The sequence below is a fragment of the Pristiophorus japonicus genome, chromosome 13 (genome assembly GCF_044704955.1).
Source record: "Pristiophorus japonicus isolate sPriJap1 chromosome 13, sPriJap1.hap1, whole genome shotgun sequence".
NCBI lineage: Eukaryota > Metazoa > Chordata > Chondrichthyes > Pristiophoridae > Pristiophorus > Pristiophorus japonicus.
Genome location: NC_091989.1, coordinates 88,107,914 through 88,130,188, shown reverse-complemented (window position 1 = coordinate 88,130,188; position 22,275 = coordinate 88,107,914). Strand labels below are relative to the sequence as shown.

General features: G+C 49.0%; 1 protein-coding gene across 1 annotated transcript in view; it reads left to right on the top strand.

The window, feature by feature from the left end:
* hydin (HYDIN axonemal central pair apparatus protein) overlaps nt 1–22,275 on the top strand; it is a 1,725,340-nt gene that overhangs the window by 846,384 nt on the left and 856,681 nt on the right. The window contains 1 exon segment of the mRNA XM_070897728.1: nt 18,944–19,081. Within this exon segment, the coding sequence (XP_070753829.1) occupies nt 18,944–19,081 (138 nt within the window).

Genomic DNA, 22,275 nt, shown 5'->3' with positions numbered 1-22,275 from the left:
GCCTCAACGATTTTGTGCATTTCTGAGAGCTTTGTTTTTGAAGTCCTTTTCATCAACAGTTGCGCAGGGGGGATCCCAGTCAGAGAGTGCGGACGAGATCTGTATGCCAGCAGCAGTCGCGACAGGCGACCCTGCAGCATGGGACCTTGGATTTTAAGCATGCCTTGTTCAATGATTTGCACTGCTCTCTCCGCCTGGCCATTGGAGGCCGGCTTGAACGGTGCCGTCTTGACGTGATTTATGCTCTGGTCAATTATAAAGTCTTGGAATTCTGTGCTGTTGAAGCACGGACCATTGTCACTGACCAATATGTCAGGGATTCCGTGCGTTGCAAACATGGTTGCGAGGCTCTCCACAGTGGTGGAGGTTGTGCTCGAGTTTAAAATGGTGCATTCGATCCACTTTGAAAATGCATCTACAACTACGAGGAAAATGTTGCCCATGAATGGGCCCGCATAGTCTACGTGCATCTGCGACCATGGTTTGGTGGGCCAGGGGCTCAGGGGAGCCTCTCCGCGGGCATTGCTGAGTTGGGCACAAATGGTGCACCTTCGGACGCAGAGCTCCAAGTCCGCGTCAATACCAGGCCACCAGACGTGGGATCTGGCTATGGCTTTCATGAGAACGATCCCCGGGTGCTCGCGGTGGAGCTCCCGGACAAATGCCTCTCTGCCTTGCAGAGGCATGACTACTCGGCTGCCCCACATCAGGCAGTCTGCTTGTAGTGAAAGCTCATGCATGCGCCTGTGAAAGGGTTTTAATCCTCGGGGCAGGCATCGCGAGCCTCTGCCCAGTCATCGGTTAGGACACATCTTTTTACTAATGATAACGTGGGGTCGCTGGCCGTCCAGGCTCTGATTTGGCAAGCCGTCATGGGCGAACCTGTGGACTCAAAGGCACTTTTTGCCGTGACTATCTCACAGTCCTGTTCGTCAGACCCTTCCGTGGTCGCCAGGGGTAGCCTGCTGAGCGCGTCGGCACAGTTGTCTGTGCTTGGTCTGTGCCTTATTGTGTAGTCGTAGGACGCCAGCATGAGTGCCCACCTTTGAATTCGCGCCGAGGCGTTGCCGTTTATTGCCTTGCTCTCGGATAGGAGGAACGTGAGGGGCTTGTGGTCGGTTTCTAACGCGAACTTGGCCCCGAAAAGATATTGGTGCATCTCTTTGACACCATACACGCACGCGAGTGCCTCCTTCTCTACCATTCCGTACCTGCGCTCCGCCCGCGAAAGTGACCTGGAGGCATAAGCTATGGGTTGTAATTTGCCCGCACTATTGACATGTTGCAAAACGCACCCGACCCCATACGCTGATGCATCGCATGTGAGAACTAGCTTTTTACCTGGGTCAAAGAAAGTCAAAACACTGTTGGAACACAGAAGGTTGCGTGACTCATTGAAGGCGCGTTCCTGGGCATCCCCCCAAAACCAATCGCACCCCTTCCTGAGTAGCACGTGTACAGGCTCCAGCAGCGTGCTTAAGTTCTGCATAAAGTTCCCAAAATAATTGAGTGGCCTGAGAAAGGCGTGCAGTTCTGAGACATTCAGGGGCCTGGGTGCCAGGCGAATTGCTTCTGTTTTGGACTTGTTGGGCGGATTCCATCAGCGGCAATCCTTCTGCCCAAAAATTCAACCTCGGGTGCGAGAAACAGGCACTTGGATTTCTTGAAGCGTAGGCCTACCCGATCCAACCGCTTTAGTACTTCCTCCAAATTACGGAGATGGGAGTCGGTGTCCGTGCCCGTGATAAGTATATCGTCTTGAAATACAACCGTCCCCGGGATGGACTTGAGCAGACTCTCCATGTTGCGCTGGAATATGGCAGCTGCCGACCTGATGCCGAATGGGCATCGATTGTACATGAAAAGGCCTCGATGTGTGTTGATGGTGGTGAGTAGCTTGGATTCCTCGGTCAATTCTTGCGCCATATATGCAGATGTGAGGTCTAATTTTGAGAAGAGTTTACCTCCAGCTAGTGTGGCAAATAAGTCCTCCGCTCTGGGCAGCGGGTATTGGTTCCTGTAGGGAGACTCTGTTTATGGTAGATTTGTAGTCCCCACAGATTTGTACGGATCCATCAGGCTTCATGACTGGTACGATGGGACTTGCCCAGTCGCTAAATTCCACAGGTGATATAATGCCTTCCCGTAGAAGCCTGTCGAGTTCGTGTTCAATCTTTTCCCTCATCACAAAGGGTACAGCTCTGGCCTTGTGATGGACCGGTCTAGCATCCTGTGTGATGTAGATTTTGACTTTGGCCCCTTTGGAAATTGCCCACACCTGGCTGAAAGAGATGTTCAAATCGCTTTATAACTGTTGAGCAGGAGGTCCGTTTCTCTAATGACATGGCATGGACATCATCCCATTTCCAGTTTAGTTTTGCCAGCCAGCTTCTCCCCAGCAGTGCTGGGGGGTCTCCGGGGACAATCCACAGGGGAAGTCGGTTCACTGTCCCTTTGTGTGTGACAGAGAGCATGGCGCTGCCGAGGACTGGTACGATTTCTTTGGTATAGGTCCTTAGTGTGGTGTCGACCCTCGTGAGTTTCGGTCTGTCTCTTTTATGCGGCCGCAGTTGTTCAAATTATTGAGCGTCCATGAGAGATTAACTCACTCCCGTATCCAGCTCCATGTTGACAGATATCCCGTTGAGTAGGACCCTCATCATTATAGGAGGCGTCCTGTTGTAGGAGCAGCGGCCATTGATCGTGTTGACCCGCTGGACATCGGTGTCCCGGGTACTGTCCCCACCATCTTCTAGTCCGCTTTCTGACCCATCCGATTCGTATACCAGCCGAGCTGTCGTTTTTTTGCACATGCGGACCAAATGCTCTGTATATTCCCAATTTCTGCAAACAGCCTGCTGAAATCGACATCCCCTTGACGAGTGCTCGCCCCCACACCTCCAGCACAGACCTGTTCTATTGTTCAAAGTGTTCCCAAAGAATGAGCTGCGTCTGGCTGATCTCTCTTGAGCTTCTCTCAGTTCGTAGTTGATTGCTCACATTGTGGGTTGATGAGGTGTGAACGGCCGTTCCTGTGGCCCTTGATGGCTTCTGCCTGCTGTCGAGAGCCTGTCCTCCCTGTTTTGTCTTTGTGTGGGGGTAGCAGCTTGTTTAGTGCTGTGAACTTCTTGTTCCGATATTTCGTTAGTTGTCGTACCTGCATTGTAAATCAACCTCGTTTCTTCTTCCCCTACCAAGAATGTCTGTGCAACCAGTGCTGCTGCCGCTAAGGTCAGGTTCTTGGTCTCTCTGAGCTTTCGGAATATGCCTGCGTGGCCTATTCCTTCAATGAAAAAGTCTCTCAGCATTTCTCTCCTCAGTTCATCGGAGAACTCACATAAACTAGCCAACCTCCGAAGTTCCGCCACGAAGTCGGGTCTGCTCTGGCCCACACAGCGTCTGTAGTTGTAGAACCTGTGTCTGGCCATTTGTAGGCTGCTCGCTGGCTTCAGGTGGTCTCTTACCAAACGACTTGCTTGCTGGTTTCTCGGGTGCCAACAGATCCTTCATTAAACCGTATGTTTTCGAGCCACAGCTGGTGAAGAGATGGGCTCTTCTCTTGTCTGCCTTATCGTCGCCTAACCAGTCTTTGGTTACAAAGCTTTGCTGGAGCATTTCTATAAAGTCCTCCCAATTGTCTCCCGCATTGTACTTTTCATCTGATCCGTTGTTCACCATTCTGTGGATTTTGTAATCCCGTAACTCGTCGCCACAGTAAAGTCCTGTCCCCTCAGTACAGATTCACATGAGGCATGTAGTGAAGTCAAGGTCACTCTGGACCTGCACCTTTATTTCACAGCTCTGGAATGCTGCACTTGCCTGAGACCTGTCCTTATATACCTGTCTCTTGCAAGTGCACACCTGGTGGTATGCTGGTGGTTACAGGTCATATCTTATTACAGTCATGTATAGCATGTTAGGATACAGTTATATATAATAATGTAAGATACATGACACATGCAAGGGCCACAAAAGGACTACAACAGGCTACACAGAACTACAAAAAAAAAAACACCTAAATCCCGCGCAGTTTGGGTGACCTTGGATCTGGCCTGGAGACGGTGAAGGTTAAACAGCTTCCCACTGGTTCTATAGTTTAGAGCCATTCCAGCAGAGAGCTTGTTTACAGTGAGGTGGAGCATGGCAGCGAGGAAGATTGAGAAGAGGGTTGGAGCGATGACGCAGCCCTGTTGGACCCCGGTCTGGACGTGGATTGGATCTGTAATGAAACCGCTGGTAAGGATCACCGCCTGCATGTCGTCGTGGAACAGGCGAAGGATATTGACAAACTTTTGGAGGCATCCGAAACGGAGGAGGACACTCCATAAGCCCTCACGGTCGACAGTGTCAAAGACCTTTGTAAGATCGAAAAAGGCCATGTATAAGGGCTGGCGCTGCTCCCTGCATTTTTCCTGCAGCTGCAGCAAACATAAAATGTGACCGTACATAAAAACAATTCTCACTTACTGCAATGAGACTTTTATCAGAGAGTAGCTGTTGATGTGATATTGCTCAGCAACGTTATGTCTGACCTTGATGAGTGCCTCATGCATGTCCAAATGCTTATGGAACTTTTTGAAGTCTTGAGGCAAGAAGAGCGTTGCAGTGCTGAATTGTGATGCGATGTGAGTGTGTAGCACCGGTCTCTGCGCACTCTGTTCCCAGTTTTGGTCATGGCACTTTGGAACAATGCTGAGTGGAGGCTAACTGCTTCCCTACAGGGTAAGAGGGAGAATCATGGAGAGTCACCCTCAACTCACTACTGCACACCCATTGGTGGCTGGGATCAGGGAAACAGTCAGTCTTTTTGGCCAGGCATGGTGCTTGTCTCGAGAGCCCCCCAAAAAAGAAACATGAGATTACTTGTGACCAAAAGCATTATCTTCCCCTTAAAAATAAAACCCTGAGGCAGGAATGGATAACTTGATACATTGGTATATCTGCAGTGTACACCTTAACAGAAAGCTGTAATTATACTGAAGTATCTACAGTGATAGAATCTTACTTGATTCAATCTCCCAAAATCAATCATCTACTGACAGGGAATTGGCAAATGAAAGGAAGCTGTTCCCGATAAGGAGATCAGAGGGAATCAGAGACTGACTCACCCAAGACACTTGCCTATTACTGAGAGCATGAGTGGTAGAGGACTCCGCAGGTCAGATGCAGACCTGCCAGTCAGGGTGTAGTGCACAGTCAGTGGAGGTCTGGATGGGGAAAATATGAAAGCAGGATTCCCAGCCTCTGACCTGCTCTTGTAGCCGCAGTATTTATGTGACTGGTCCAGTGAAGTTTCTGGTCAGTTAAGTGTGTGGCACTGAGTTATACAAACGAGAAACTCCAGGTTTGATTCTCAGTCTGTGCTGAGTTAGCTGATCTCAACCAGAGAAGTAAAGATATTAGAACCTGCTCAGTGACCCTGGGCTAAGGAGAGGAAAATTAGCTAGTATTCCTTCTTCCATTCGAGGCTTAGTGGCCTACAAAGTCGAGAGGACCCATTTTCCCCCGGATACTGGTCCTCAGATCTAATTCATTTAGAGATGGCGCTGTGGGAGGAGGCCACGCAGGTAACTGCTGGAAATTCCGGCCACTACTAGTGCCACAGGTAGGTGATCAGTGGCTGGGGTGAGGGTGATCGCAGGCCTCGGTGGTGGAATCACAGGCCTGGGGAGTGGAGGGAGATCGGGGGTCGGGATCGGGTGGTGGAGTGAGATCGGAGATTGGGACCAGGTCAGTGAAGGTCAGAGGTTGGAGGTCAGGGTACTCGACAGTGGCTGTTACCTTTTTTCTGTAGGGTTGGTTTCCCTAAGTGCTGCCACTTGAAGTCTTTACCTTGTAATAACTTATCACACAGAACAGGCAGAAAAGCTTTCTTTGTTCAGTCCAGCCTTGAAAGACAGACACCTGCCTGAGAAAGACCAAAGTCTGGACGTGAGTCTGGAAGTGAATCAAGCTAGGGAATAGGATCAATGGCTGCGGGAACAGGAAAATTAATGTTGAATGATAACTCTGTATTAGTTAATGCTATGAAACATGGAAATGTCACATACCAGTTGTGAAAAAGGCTAAAAAGAGTGGATGTTGAAACAGATACTTTGGAATTCAAACGTTTGGCCACCAAGTACATCGAACTCAGAACTGTTACAAATTTTCAATTTCACGGCTAAAACTCTTAGGGGCCAATTTTCATCAAGGCCTCCGCTCGCCTAAGTGGCACCCAAAGTTCCGCCGATGAATGCCGAGGTACCGGATGGTACTTTGGGCGGGATATTCATGGCCGAGGTCCCTCGAAGGTTGGCGGGCGGCAAATGGAAAGCATACGCCGCCAATCTGGGTAGCAGCGGGCAGGAGGTCTCAGTCTCGGCGGCAGAGGCGCTTGCCACCCAAGTGCTGCCGAGGATGGAATCGGGCCCACTGAGGGTCGAAGACCTGGAAAAAAAATTAAGTAGTAAAAAATAAAAAAACTATCAGAAGACCTCGAGGAGACCCTGTTATGTCTATAATGTACTTATGAATGACTCCACGAGGCAATGTGTTGTACTTAAACTGTAGTGACCTTGGTCCTTTATTCCAAACTCCAGAGTGCCTTGCAAGCATGGTGTGCAGCCTTTTATACAGGGCCCTGCCACCAGGGCAGGAAACCCCCGGTCTCCACCAGTTGCACCTTCTAATGGTGCCAGCATATCTGTACACGGTGTAAGCCTTATTGATAGTACATCAGGTAAACAAGTCTCCATCTTATACAATCTCACAATGACGACACAGAGAGTATATCTACAGTCTGCATATATAACATCACTCTCCCCAAAGTCCTTTGTGCCAATTACTTTTGCACTATGTGCTCTGGCTTAGCTCTCCCCAGACTTAAGTGCCAATAGCCCTTGCACCTTGACTGTGCTTTGGCTTGGCTGTCTCCCTGTTAACCCCCAAGTCCTTTTGCCACAACATTGGGTAGTGGTTACCAGTTTGGATGGTTTGATGATGCAGTGGAGGTTCCAGTGGGCTCTGGGTGTGATCCATGTGTGTGTCCATGGCTACATACATCCATTTCCCCCCCCCCACAGCGAGATCATGCAGCTGGCACGTTACATTAACATACAGGATCGGACACAGTGCAAGTACAAAGAAAGGAAGAAAACTTTTTTTACAGTTTGTATCGTGACACCTTGGTTCAGTGACTTACATTCATTATGTTTTACGGCCGTGCGCTAGGATTGGGTAGATTGCATTCATGGTTCAGTCATGGTCAGTACTGAGGTAGCAGTACAGGTATGCGAGGACGTTGGTTCCAGAGCAACCGAACGGGGTCCTAGTCGTCTGATGGTGGCACTGCGCCCCCTGCTAGCGGGGTGGGCTTGGTTCGCTCACCACGCCAGGACTCTGGGCCTTTGCCGTTGCCTAATAGAGCCACAGATGTGTTTGGCCTCCATGTCCTCCTTTGAGGGCTGCAGAGTCTTCTGCCTGCTCTCTTAACGGTGTTGGGAACCTGGCTGTTCCAGATCCCGTTTGGGGAACTCGTTGGTTCTGACCTTTCGCTCCTGGACATTGGCGAGGCAGTGACTGGGTATGTGGGCTGCGCGGTCTCCACCCGGGTGGTGGGCAACGGCGGCCGACTGCGTGTATTGGCGCCGTTTTCGTTTCTGGGTCCGTGGCGAATAGTGCCATTAGGTACCTGCAGCGTGGGATAGACCTGAGGCAGGGTGTCAGGACCAGTGCCTTCACCCTCCTGAGGTCGCTGGCCTATAACTTGTGGGGACACCTGGGGCAGGGCATCTTTACCCTCCCGAATTAGCTCGCTTGCTACTTTTGTGGACACTCTATTCCTGACAATTCGCAACAATATTTTGTTCACAATCTTAATCGGCCCGTTACATTGATTGCCATGCATACAATGTCTCTAAGTTCAGTTGGTTGCAGGTCTCCTTTAAGAGAACCCTGCAGGTTTTACCCCAGTCAAATCCTTTATTAGACACCACGTGTTGGTCCCTCAGTGATATTGCCGTGGCCATCTTTTTTTTCAGCAACGCTGCACCTCGTTGCAGCAGGGACGCCATCTTGCCTCTGTCCTCGAAGTATTGATCCTTCTCTCCCGCAATTCTGCCACAAAAGCTGGAAGAGTGCCTGTGAATTTGATCTTCCTCCCCAGGAGTCCTGCCACTGGAACCGGGAAGGTACTTTTAGGTCGTTCCGGTCGGATCATTGCCACGCAGTCGTGATGGATGGTCTGTGCCTCAAGTGCTGTTCTCTGGTGCCTGGCCCAAGCGAAGGTGAGGTTTTGCTCTGCCTCTGAGCACGGGGGACATCGATTGTTGGAGTGAAGAAGTTTTCTCATTTCCACTGGATCTTCCCCATCCACCTTCTTCCAAGTAGCGTTGGACCATCACCTGCAACAATCCACAGAGGTAATTTGTGCACTACGCCATTATGGATTACACTTACATCCGCACTATCAAGGACTGGGATCAGCTCCTTGGAGTAGGTGCGCTACTTTTCCTGTACTGGAACCAGCTCGGATCGTTTTTCGTTCCATAGCCTCTCGAAGGCATCCTGGCTCATCACTGACTGGCTCGCTCCTGTGTCCACTTACATGAAGAATGGAACGCCGTTTATCTTGACTTCCATCTTCAATGGAGGACAATCGGTGGTGCAGGTATACACTCCATATACTTCTTGGGGCTGAGCTGCCTCTCTGGCCAAATCATCATACTCCCCGCTGGATTCAAAGTCATCTACCAACTCTTTTGCTAGACGGTGAGTCGTATTTCTTTTACACATATGCTGGAGATGGCCCTTCGTGTTACAGGCTTTGCATACGTACTCAGCAAACCGACACTGGTGAGCCCACTATGGTTTCCTCGCAACGCCAGCATGGTGCTACTCGATTAGCATCCCTCGGCGGACTCAGTTCTGGAACCCTGTGGTCTGTGCTCTCTGCCCTGAGCAGAGCCACGTTCTGCAGTCTTGCCCGTGAAAGGCACCATTCTGTGTACAGTACAGGTTTGAGTCCACAGGATGAATAATTTGCTTGGTGCTGCAGGTCGAGGTCATGAACGCCTGACTGATGCTGATGGCCTTCTGCAGGTTGACTGTGGTATCGGCAGATAATTGCTTGTGAAGGAGACCCTCCTGGCCAGTTCCTATAACGAAGATGTCTCGCAATGCTTTGTTGAGGTGCATGCCAAAATCACACGGTGCCGCAAGTCTCCTGAGGTCGGCAGCATATTTTGCAATCTTCTGGCCTTCAGGTCTGCGGTGAGTGTAGAATCTGTTACTGTCCGTGAGGATGCTCTCTTTTGGTTTTAGTTGGTCGCGAATTAGTTCAGTCAGCTCATTGTATGTCTTCTCCTTGGCCTTCATGGGTGCCAGCAAGACCCTGACGAGGCGGTAGACCTCGGGCCCACAACTGGTCAGCAGTATAGCCTTGCGCTTCTCCGCCAATGTGTCCGTCTCCCCTGCCAGGTCATTTGCCACAAAATATTGCTCGAGCCTTTCCGTGAAGGCATCCCAATCAACACACTCTGCGAAGTCTTTTAGTGTGCCAAAGGTAGCCATGATTGCGTGAAAGTCCTTATTCTCGTCGCCAGTTATTATGTCTATAATGTTATTATGTCTATAATGTACTTATAAATGACTCCACGAGCTGTATTGTACTCAAACTGTAGTGACCTTGGTCCTTCATTCCAAACTCCAGAGTGAGGCACAAGCATGGTGTGCAGCCTTTTATACTGGGTCCTGCCACCAGGGCAGGAAACCCCCGGTCTCCACCAGTTGCACCCTCTAGTGGTGCCAGCATATATATACACAGTGTAAACCTTATTGATAGTACATCAGGAAAACAAGGCTCCATCTTATGCAATCTCACAGTGACTACACATAGAGTATATTCATAGTCAGCATATACAATGGAACCCATGCAGGTAAGTCGCTGTGGAATTTTTTTTTAAAATGTTCACTTACCTTTTTTTCAGGTTCTTTACACTCACTGTCCTGGACAGACCAGACTCCTCGCAGCGGTCCACCCCCGTTCTGCTGCTGACTCCCGCCCGCAGGAATCTGGGAGCTCGGCGGGCGGGAGATCAGTTGCGCCACTCGGCCGTCCGCTGACGTCAGCAGGCGGTTCCCGGCGGCTCTCCCCTCCCGCCCACTCCAGGCCACCTCGAAAGTGGCACTGGGCGGATCAAGAGCAATGTTGGTAGCAGTGGGCGGCAGTCGGTGGCAGCGTGCGGTGAGCTGATGAATTTAGGCCCCTAAGTGTATGTTTAATTATTGTCAATAATGGTTATTACTGTATGCTTAATAAATCTGTGACCATCAACAATAAATACTGGTAACCCTATTATTTTGAGGAGTGACTTATAAGAAAGAACACTCATCCTCTAACAAAACTGGTCCTCGGCAGAAATGCAAAATGGGTGATAGTGAATTGGCAACTTGCTGTACACCCACCCAATTTTAATTTCCAATTCTATGCAGCAAACTTCTTTGGCTATTTATTGGTTCTCCTCATGGGTTTGTTGAAGAGCTCTGTACACATCAGTCATTGACATTGATCCCAAGGACCTGTGTCAACTATGATTGATGGCAGACATAAGCCAACAGAAAATTATTTAGGATTGATTTTTGTGTAATTATATGCATTTGTGGGTGAACACAAACCACTGATCTCACTTTTGAATTGCCAATGACTGATTTAGCTTCACAACAGTTGCATCACAATATACTGTTGCAGCAGCTCTCAGTTTCCCCAAAAAGGCTTCAAATATTGCTCTAAAGGCCCTCTGCTTTCTTCTGGCAGTCCTTACATTCACTGCTATTTAACAACACTCTGGAACGGGCATTCCATTAAAAGAATGCATTTTTCCTGTCTTTTCGTGGCTCGTCCATGTTGAAAGTCCAGCTGTGCCACAAGCAAGGGTAGGGGCCGTTGACAGGGGTTTGGTTGGGATGGACCTGATGATGGCAGGGGAACGTCAGAAAGCCTTGTATGCCATCAAAGGTGTCAGTAAACCATTGTACCCCACCAAGCATTAGTCTTACCCTTCGTGAGATCGAGCTGAGCAACCGTCATTCAAGTTAGCCGTTAATACCCATATCATCATCTGATGTGTATTTGGTTCGAAAAGGCCTTGTACTTTTTTATTCTCAAATAATCCATGAGGGTATTTTTTTACAGCCATTTCCCTCTTGCTCCCATTATGAAGCCAAAGAATTTGACTGAGGTGCCTTTGGTCAGATCTATAATTTGGGGCATAAGTGCTTGTATTTTTTGCACTTCTTAACTCTTACCTTCTCAAGCGCCATTTTATTGTCTTTGTACCTGACTATGATGTCTGCAACTGACACCTGTTGCCCTTTCCTGAATATTATGTCGGGCTTCCACAGTGTTCTGTCTGGTGTTTTAATCCTGTGTTCTCGGTACAAGGTCCATCCGTACTTGGACACTTGCTCTGTCAGTTTGTCCAGAATTTTGTTATGGTGCCTGATTCATGGATTTTAGACTGATGGGCACCTTCCAGATATGTGTGCAACTGTCTCGTTTGCCATCTCCTGCATAATTTTACCATATTGGTTCGGCCATATGCAAGGGTGCACCGAGTTGGTTGTAGGTTACACCTTCGTAATCGTCCCTTTATGAACTGGGACTGCTTCAGTTTGTGATTCGTGTCATTCCATGAATTGGACATGCTGCTGTTGTTGTAATATTTGATGCTGGAGCCTTGGCATTGGAGGTTCACGCATTACGTGAACTCCCATTGTCTCCATTCTGCACACCTGTTCTCAGGTTTCACTCTTTCACTGGGTGGACTGGTGCATGCTACTCGCATAGCCAGTATCTCCTCTGGTATGGGTGGGAGTCCTTGTTGGTCACTGCCTTCGGTGGGGTGGTTTCCCTTGGTTGTCAGGAATTCCTCGACCTCCCTGAGGGCTTTCACGGTCCTAAACCTTGTGATGTTGCCGCTATTGCTTTCCCCATGGTATTGGGATGATATCTTGATGACTGCATCATTTGAGTTCTCGAGAGACTCAAGTTTCCGGATGATCGCAGAAGGGATTTGAATCTTCTATTTGGTAGGTCCAGCCCTCCCCCATATTTGTTACCTGGTACAGAATTCCATCTGTGATGTCATTAAGGAGGTGGAGTATCTTCTTTACCAAACTTTTTTATTAATCTGTACATTTCCGTGAGTGTTTTTATGAAGCTTCAGTCAGGATTAAGTGATAATAAATCCTTGGGATTATGTGGGTTTTTAAGATCTCAGACCTTTGGGCAGATTTCAGATCGATCTCCTTGAGACCTAGTATCCATGAACTGAGCTTTGCTGACCATTTGTCCTCTGTGACTCCTGCCCATGGGTGTATTCGGGCACCCTGGTATTTTTCCATCTCCCCTGGGGAACGTAGCTCAAGGGGCTGCTGTTTATCCATCTGTTCTCTTAGCGGTTGTATAGGAAGGTCTTCCTCTTGCTTATGAAGTGGAAGCCTTCCGTTTTCTTGACATTACAGATTGTTTTTACAGAATGAATGTATGATTTTGAGGTTCTCGGTCCATCTGGTGTAGGGGTTACTATGGATCGCAATGTCTGCAAGTTGTCCAATTGATGGACCTGTTGTTGTATCGACACGCCTGTGTTTGCTAATTCTAGCATTTATATAAGGGGGTCCATTGTTACATTGAATAGTAGCGGTGATAGAGGATCATCTTGTTTGATGCCTCTCTTTGGGGCCAAGTTTCGACCTGAGTTGCTCCTGTTTTTTTTGGAGCCACTGGTTTAGAATGGAGTATCTTAGAAATTGCAATTCTCGGCATTTAGTTTGCTCCAGTTCTAGTCAGTTAGAACAGTTTCAGTTTGGAACAGATTTTTTTTTTCAAAAGGGGGCGTGTCCGGCCACTTACGCCCGTTTTGAAAGTTTAGGCAGTGAAAACTTACTCCAAACTAACTTAGAATGGAGTAAATGTAGATTTTTGTACGCTTAGAAAAACCTTGCCTACACCTAGAAAATCAGGCGCAGGGAATGGGGGATGGCGGGAGGGGGGAAAGGGAAGTTTACAAACATTAAACATTTCAGTTTTATAAATAAAGAGCCATCATTAATAATAAATGATAAACACATCAATAAATCAACCAACAAATCAATCAAAAAAAATTAATAAAAAATTTAAAACATTTAAAAAATCAATAAATAAAAAAATTTCTACTCTCCGACTGCAGCACCGAGAGCCCTCCAACAGCGTGCTGGGACGGGGCCCCCCCAGTGTGTGTGTATCTCTCTCTCTCTCTCTGTCTGTGTGTCTTTCTCTCTCGCTCTCTGTCTGTCAGTGTCTATTTATTTCTGACAGCGAGGGGAGGGGAGGAGGAGGAGGAGGAGGAGGAGGGGAGGGGGGGAAGAGGAGGAGGGGGGAGAAGGGGAAAAGGAGGAGGGGTGGGGAGAGGAGGAGGAGGGGTGGTGAGAGGGAGGGAAAGGGAGGGAGGGGGAGGGGGGAGAAGCGGGGGAGAGGAGAGGGAGTGGGGGGGAGAGGAGGGGGAGGGGAGGGGGGAGAGGCGAGGGAGGGGGGAGAGGAGAGGGAGGGGGAGGGGAGAGGAGAGCGGGAGGGGGGAGAGGAGAGGGGGGAGAGGAAAGGGAGTGGGGGGGAGAGGAGAGGGAGGGAGGGAAGGGGGGAGAGGAGAGGGAGGGAGGGAGAGGGGGGGGAGAAGAGAGGGAGGGAGGGAGAGAGGGGGGAGAGGAGAGGGAGGGAGGGGGAGGGAGTGAGGGCAAGAGGAGAGGGAGGAGACTGAACGGGCCCGGCGGACGTGAAGAAGCCGGGTCCAAGACTTCGGGCCGGGCCCGCCCCCAGCAAGATGCCGGCCGGGCGGGCCCCGCCAAAGGAAGAGGGAGCGGAGTGGACCGGAGTTAAAGGTAGTTGGCCGGGGGAAGCCAGAGCTGGTGGGGTGGGGGTCGTCGGGGCGGGAGCTGGGGGCGGTGTGTCAGTGTGGGAGCTGAGGGGGTGGGGGGTCATCGGAGCGGGTGCTGGGGGTGTGTGTCAGTGCGGGAGCTGGGGGCTGGGGGGTCGTCGGAGCGGGAGCTGGGGGGTGGGGGTGTCGGAGCCGGAGCTGGGGGTGGGGGGGGGGGCGCGGTGTGAGGTTGAGAGAGCCAGCTGAACAGAGGAGGAAGCTGGAGCCAGAGCAGGAGCTGGACGAGGGAGGTGCAGCCTGATCCTCGCAGCCCCAGTGAGCCCATTCAGCCAGGGCTAGGGGCTGCGTGCTTCGGGCCTCTCCCACACAGTTTTGGGTGCCTGGAGCTACTGCACATGCGCGCCCACTGTAGTGCGCCTGTGCAGAGGCCCCGGCACTGATTTCAGCGCAGGGACCTGGCTCCGCCCCCCACAGCTCGTGCTGCGCTGCACCAAGCTCCAAACGACCTGCAGGGAGCCGGAGAATCTGCAGGTATTTTTTAGGCGCACTTTCGGGCACGAAAAACGGGCGACCAGGTCGGGGCTGCACCGTTCTAAGCGTGGCCCGAAACTTGGGCCCTGAATGTGGATTGGGCCCATTTTGGTTCTGTCACCCTCTATAACCGTTGTGGTATTGATAATGGCAATGCTTCATCTCACTCTCAAGAAGCTCCCTGCTGGAATGGAACTAAATTATAGAACCAATGGGAACCTGTTCAACCTTTGTCGCCTCCAGGCTAGATCCAAGGTCGTCCCAACCTCTGTCATCGAACTACAGTACGTGGACAACGCTTGCGTCTGCCCACATTCAGAGGCCGAACTCTTAGCCATCGTCAACATCTTCACCAAGACGTAGGAAAGCATGGGCCTTACACTAAACATCCGTAAGACAAAGGTTCTCCACCAACCTGACCCTGCCACACAGCACTACCCCCTCGGTCATCAAAATCCATTCCTTGGGAGCCTATTATCAGTAAGGGCTGACATCGATGACTAGGTTCAACACCGCCTCCAGTGTGTCAGCGCAGCCTTCGGTTGCCTGAGGAAGAGAGGACCAGGACCTCAAATCTGGCATCAAGCTTTATGGTCTACAGGGCAGTAGTGATACCCACCCTCCTATGTGACTCAGAGTCATGGACCATATACAGCAGACACCTCAAAGCACTGGAGAAGTGCCACCAGCGCTGTCTTCGCAAGATCCTGCAAATCCCCTGGGAGGATAGACGCCCCAACGTCAGTGTTCTCGATCAGGCCAACATCCCCAGCATCGAAGCGCTGACCACACTCGACCAGCTCCATTGGGCGGGCCACATCGTCTGCATGCCCGACACGAGACTCCCAAAGCAAGCGCTCTACTCGGAATTCCTACATGGCATGGGAGGGAGGTTTTTTCGACTTGTTCCTGGGCCCCTTAGGGTGTTGTCTGTGACCTTCTCGGATTATGTTCCCTTATTGTCATTAAGGATAGTATTGTGAAATATTTGGGTTTGGATGACTAGTTGTGCCCCCTGGGCTTGTAAACTTGTGGGGCACTCATCCACAACCTTTTTTTGTCATCACCTATTGGCTCTCCCATTCTTAAGGTTCTGACCACTGGAATTGGTTGCCAATAGTATGATCTTATTGGTCTCAGGTCCCCCTCATTGTTCTGGGTGGAGGAGGATGTTCTTGCTTGTCTGGCAGGCAAGGAGTGAGCAATTGTGCAGCATGTGCACTTTGCGCATTGTGTTGCACGTTATTCATTTGGGACTCGTCCCATCTGGGTAGGATTAACCCCTTAGGGTTATCCACAATTTTTTCTTGAAGGTTGGTTGCCCCTTCCTACTGAGGCGATGATCTATGCAGATCGCTATCCATCTCGTGGTTCTTTCGGATTTGTTTTGGCCAACGATAAATCATTGTTGCCAGTGGGACTGCGGGGAAGCAAACTCACTGTGGTTGGTCAGAACACGAAAGACGACCACAGCTATAGTAACTGTCCAGGTTCACACTCTGCCAAGAGAGTCATTGTTGCTCCCGCCATAATCGAGTTCTGGTTAATACATGAATGACCAGCACACTCTTGCTTCAGCTTGTTAAATACCTGTGGCTGCAGAGGCAAGTCATTTAATTGGGCCACCATTCATAATTGGGTCCAGTACACATACCAATAACCATTGAGTCTCGTACACATACCCAGTACCAGGTTTCCTAGTTGCCGATGTCATTCTTGCCCCTGAGCGACTTGTTGCAGTGTATTTAATTTGTGGAATTGCACGTTGCTTTTGCATCTTATTAATTTTTTGTGTTTAATTTAAGGAGAAAATATTTTTTTTTAATGAAAAGACTATTTGATTTTTTTTTTAATAACATAATTTATATTTTCTCCTCTAAGCTTTTTGTTCATGTCTTCCCACCTCGCGCACCATGGTGAGAGGGAGGGATGATTCATCCCTGATTTACGGCTCCTTGTGCAGATGTTGCTGGCCTCTGCACAGATCAGCTCACTGCCATCCCTGCTTGGTATGATTCCAGTCAGGCGCTCACTATCTGCACACTGCATGCAGAAACCTCACCTGGGCCCTTCATGGCACAGAGTGAAGGAGCAATAAGCTGCTGAGATAATCTGGTACTGTAAACATTTTTAAAATGGAGGCAAAGGTCCCTTTTTAATTTGCACATTCTGTAGCCTTTTCTTGCCCTCCCGTGTGCTCGAAATGGGGGTCACGGCTCACAATCATAGCTTCATCATATTACAAACCAGGCTTAACTGTGCAGTCAGATGAAATGTCAAAGTACTGTCTGTAATCAGCCATGGTTTAGCATACAGATTATGCGTGGTGCAAAAGGAAGTAACATGATTTCCCATTCGCAATTTTTTAATATAAAACCTTTTACAGTTGCAAGATATTTGTTGTGAATTTCAAAGAGCACTCATTGCTTCCACGGTAAAATATTGGGATTATAGGATACTGGGATGCTAATAGCTCATACTGAGGGGCCAGTGAGATGTGGCACTGTACTTTAGTAGGCTGCTGAGTTTCTCTGTTTCTGTGAATTTACACATTGGATTACATTCCTGTAGAAGTGATGTTGGGAGTGGAGTTGTTTGTTATACTGGCCTCAAAAGTGTGGTGACAGGAATAATCTGCACCAACCGCCAGTTCTACCTGCAGTCTGGAGGCACCAACATGACACAGTGGAGGTGCAGTGCTAGAGTGCTTTACCTGTAGAAAAAATCATTCTGGCATTCTTCATTCCCATTTTCCACATCACACTAGGGGTAAGGACAACTTATCAATTAGGCATTTTATATGATGCAGGGAGAGTCACATGGGCATCTTCATAAAAATCCCAAGGCAAATCCAGACAAGGCGGACCTTTTAGCCAATCTTACCGCATCCATTGAATAGAAAAAGCCTGCACTCCGCATCACAACATCCAACTGGCTCTTTTCTTGATTTTTACCTTCACTACCTGGAGGTCTATTCCAAATGTTGATTAAAAAAATCTTTCATTTCTATAGCACTTTTCACGATCTTGGGATGTCCCTAAACGCTTTACAACCAATAAAGTACTTTTGAACTGTAGTCACTGTTGTAATGTGGGAAATGTGCCCCCCGACCTGCCTGAAAACATCATCGGCGGCAGACAGGGTATAAGTGAGAGAGCTAGCCACTGCAGCGAGCAGCACGAGCTGGTCCAGGAGTGCGATCACTTCTACATCATCAAGGGCGACTGGACTGACGTCACTGGAGTCCAGGCAGCCCATTGGAGCGGTGTCAGAGCCCAGCGGGGGGGCAGAGAGCCGGGCCCTGCAGGAGTGGCGTCCGAGCTCAGCGGGGGGCAGAGAACCGGGCCCAGCCGGGTACTGAGAGTCGGGCCCAGCGGTGGGGCTGAGAGTCGGGCCCAGCGGTGAGGCTGAGAGTCGGGCCCAGCGGTGGGGCTGAGGGCCGGGCCCAGCGGTAGGGCTGAGAGTCGGGCCCAGCGGTGGGGCTGAAAGTCGGGCCCAGCGGTGGGGCTGAGGGCCGGGCCCAGCGGTAGGGCTGAGAGTCGGGCCCAGCGGTGGGGCTGAGGGCCGGGCCCAGCGGTGGGGCTGAGGGCCGGGCCCAGCTGGTGCCGAGGTCGAGCCCAGCGGTGCCGTGGCCCAGGAGTGGCGCAGCATTTAACAGCGTCGGGGTCCAGGGGAGGCGCAGCAGAGCAGGTCTCCAGTCGTCTTGGTCAATCCTTGCCACTGGATAAAGGCCTAGCTCTGTCAAGCCCGTGTGGTGGCTGATGTGCAACGGTCACCACACGTTAAAAAAATCCACGCACCGGCATCTTCCACCCTTTAAGATGTAACTCACTGTAACACCTGTGAGCCCATCTTTTTTTGGTGTGAAGAGCATCATCCTGGTCACGAGGGACTGCCTGGTGGTAGTATAGGAAATGCAGCAGCTATTTGTACACAGCAATTTCCAACAAACAGCAATGGTGATAATGACCAGATAATCTGTTTTAGTGATGTTCATTGAGGGATAAATATTGCTCAGGTCACTGAGGAGAACAACCCTTCTTCGAAAAGCACCATGTGATCTTTAGCATCCACCTGAGAGGCCTGTACTGGTAAATCTCCTGTGGCATTGCTTTTAGACTTGGAATGAAGCACATCTCAGGAACTGGCATATGAAGCTGCTTATAAATTTTACTCTTTGTATGAAGAATTTCTTCCTAACATTAGTCACCGAGTTTGCCTTTAACCAATTTGAGCTTATTGCCCCTTGTCCTATTTTAATGTCATCAACATCAACGCCTTGAATATTCTCTTCAGTCCTGCCCGTGCTTACTCCCAGTGGAACACAGATGATGGAAAAGGCTCTATATAGTTAGTCTGACTTAACTCATCTTTGTGACGCTCTCCACTTGTGGCCACTTTACCCAGGTAAATGGGAACTCTGATCCCCTGCTGAGTGGGCAGTATTTCATGGCTGCAAAGTAACCTGCACATTCTGATTTAAAAGGTATCATATTTTTGTTTTCTTTTCTTCTCCTTAGCCATTTAACCACATTGCTGTGACTGAAATGACCCTGATGAACATTGGGAAAGTGGGATTTGACTTCACCGTTTTGAATCAGGAGCAGGCAGCTGACCAAGATTCTGTGCAAGGAGTGCCACGTATCACTCCTTTCACGGTGAGTGAATTCTCTTCTGGTTGCCGGAGAAAATGCTTCCTGTTTAAACAATAGGGGGAGCACTCGGAGCAGGGAAAGTGAGCATGGTTCCTGGCAGGGGATGTCTTGTTACGTGTGCAACTGCTACTTCACGTGTTTGTTTCTTCTGATGAAGGATTTTAAAAAGGCGATACTCATTGAGCACAATAGTCAGTTCGGGTTGCAATATATTTACATTATATACATATTGTTGTCACATAAATAGATCATTGTTATTTCAGGGGGCGCCAAAAGCAAAGTACTACGGATGCTGGAAATCTGAAATAAAAACAGAAAATGCTGGAAACACTCAGCAGGTCTGCCAGCATTTGTGGAGAGAGAAACAAAGTTAGAGTTTCAGGTCAATCACCGTTCATCAGAAGTAAAAGATGTTGGAGATTGAACAGTTTTTAAGCAAGTACAGAGGTCGGGAACAGGGTGGCAAACAACAAAGGTTCTGTGATAGGGTGGAGGGCAGGAGTAATGGTGCAAGGCAAAAGGAGGTTGTAATGGGACAATAAAGAAACAAAAGATGGGTCCCTGGGAGGTGAAAATGGTCACAGCAGAATAGCAGGGGGGGAAACATAGAAACATAGAAAATAGGTGCAGGAGTAGGCCATTTGGCCCTTCGAGCCTGCACCATCATTGAATATGATCATGGCTGATCATGCAACTTCAGTACCCCAATCCTGCTTTCTCTCCATGCCCCTTGATCCCTTTAGCCATAAGGGCCACACTTAACTCCCTTTTGAATATATCTAACGAATTGGCCTCAACAACTTTCTGTGGTAGAGAATTCCACAGGTTCACAATTCTCTGAGTGAAGAAGATTCTCCTCCTCTCGGTCCTAAATGGCTCACCCCTTATCCTTAGACTGTGACCCCTGGTTCTGGACTTCCCCAACATCGGGAACATTCTTCCTGCATCTAATCTGTCCAATCCCATCAGAAAGCATGGAAAACCTGGCAAGGGGGTGAAGGCTCCGTGGCCTGGAATGTGGTGGAAGAAAGGCAGGTAGACCCCAGGAGTGCGGACCACCCCACCGGCCGTGTACCGATTGGAGATCCCCACCCCAAGCACCAGGTCACACCTCATCTACTCCCAGAGGCTGTGATGTACTCATTGAGACGCAAGGCTAGAAATTACCTTGTGCGCTGTGAGCATACAAGTGCATTTGTGTGATTGTACATCAGGTTAAATTAGGGGACGACTGTCAGCGGGGCATACTAAATGTTTGTATGTTAATATCACATGGTAATTGTTCGGCTGTTATGATACATCCTCCGTTTTTGTTCTCGTGCATGGCTTGATGGTGCGGTTGTGGCATTTCTTCAGATGTGGGCCCCTGATTTGAACCCCCACATGGAGATACCTAACATCACCACTACCAAAGAAGAATAGTGCCAAGGGGAGGCTGACTACTTCCCCGAGGGCATGAGTGAACATTGGCAAGGGAAACACACTCCAAGCTCCACTGGTGGAACTGTAAGGCACAGGCTTCCTGAATGGCATTATTTTTGAACCAATGGTAACCCACTTATTTTAAAATAAAACAATCAGAAAACCTAGGCTAAAGTGTACAAACCGACTCTGACAGGAGCCTAAGTGGAGCTACATGCCACCGTTTTGTCTGGGGAAGGGTACAACCTTAAGCAGAGGAAGAAAAGTTTGAAAGAAGGAAGATGTATCTTATAAATGCATATCCGTGCAGCTGTGCTGCGGTGAGAGTCTAGGAGTCAGAAATGTTGGGTAGGTGACTCTGCAAATAGCTTCCATTAGGGATGCTGGGGAACATATTGAATACAAAGATCTTTATCCATCTAGAGGTTAGTGCTGTTTACCTTTTCTATAAAGCCCAAGTCTGCTTAAGATTTGAATATTGTTCCCATGTTTGAGGAGCATACTCGACAGATATCCAAGGAATTGATGGACAATCTTTCTAACCTCCAGGCTTACTCTCTTCATCACAACCTTTCTTGTCACTTACCATTTCATTGAGACTTCTTTAGCTATTGCTCGCTTGAACATTGCTTGTTTCTTTTGCTATCTGTCCTTCATTTAGAAAGACACAGATTTATCAAGGACAGTCAGCATGGATTTGTTAAGGGAGTGAAGGTCTTGTCTGACTAACTTGATTGAGTTCTTTGAGGAGGTAACAAGGAGGGTCGATGAGGGCAGTGCATTAGATGTAGAAATTCCACTTTCTCCTTCCCACGGGCGTTCGACTAGATGTTAGAGAAAAAATGCACACCTACCTGAAGCTGCTGTGCCCGCCCAATCCACAGGCCTCTCCCGGCACATCGCAGCGCGTGCACGTCGGGATGTGCGCAGGCCTGGAGCTGGAGTCACATGGCTCTGGGTAGCCAATCGGGTAAAGTATATTCTCATTCATAGTAATAGGAGTTTAGTAAGTCGCAAAGCCCAATTACTATGAATGAGAAACCCCCCCCCCCCCAAACACCCAAAACACGAATAAAAAATAGAAAATATATACTACATATTTAAGATTCATTTAAATTAAAGTTATTAATGTCTTATAAAAAATATTTTCCCGATTTTTAAGTTTTGTTAATTATGCTTTAAAATAAACTTACCATTGTGGGGAGAGTTTTTAAACAATAAAATATATTTTCATAACTTTATTTTAATATGTTTTTGTGTATTTTAAACACTTGCGCCTGTAAAAGTAGGTTATGCGCCTGCTTTTTCAGGCGCAAGATTTTTGAGGACATTTGCTGGGCAAGATATGGGTAAATATCGCAATCTTGCCCTTGCAAATGTCTTCGCTCCCGATCTGGCTACGATCTGTCAAGCTCCAACTGGACACATCGGGAAAGCCGGTTTTCACCGCATGCGCATTGCGCTCTGAAAGCCGGCTTTTCCGATGCCTTCCCGGGTCCGTAGAAACTTCGTATGGGCCCGGTGATGTCGGAATTTCTACCCCATGGATTTTAGCAAGGCTTTTGACAAGGTACCACATGAACTCACTGCCTGAAAGGGTGGTAGAAGCAGAGACCTTCATCACATTTAAAATGTACTTGGATGTGCACTTGAAGTGCTGTAATCTACGGGGCTACGGACCTAGTCTGGGAGGTGGGATTAGGCTGTGTAGCTCTTTATCGATCGGCACGGAGACGATGGGCCGAATGGCCTCCTGTGTCATGAGAAACCATCTC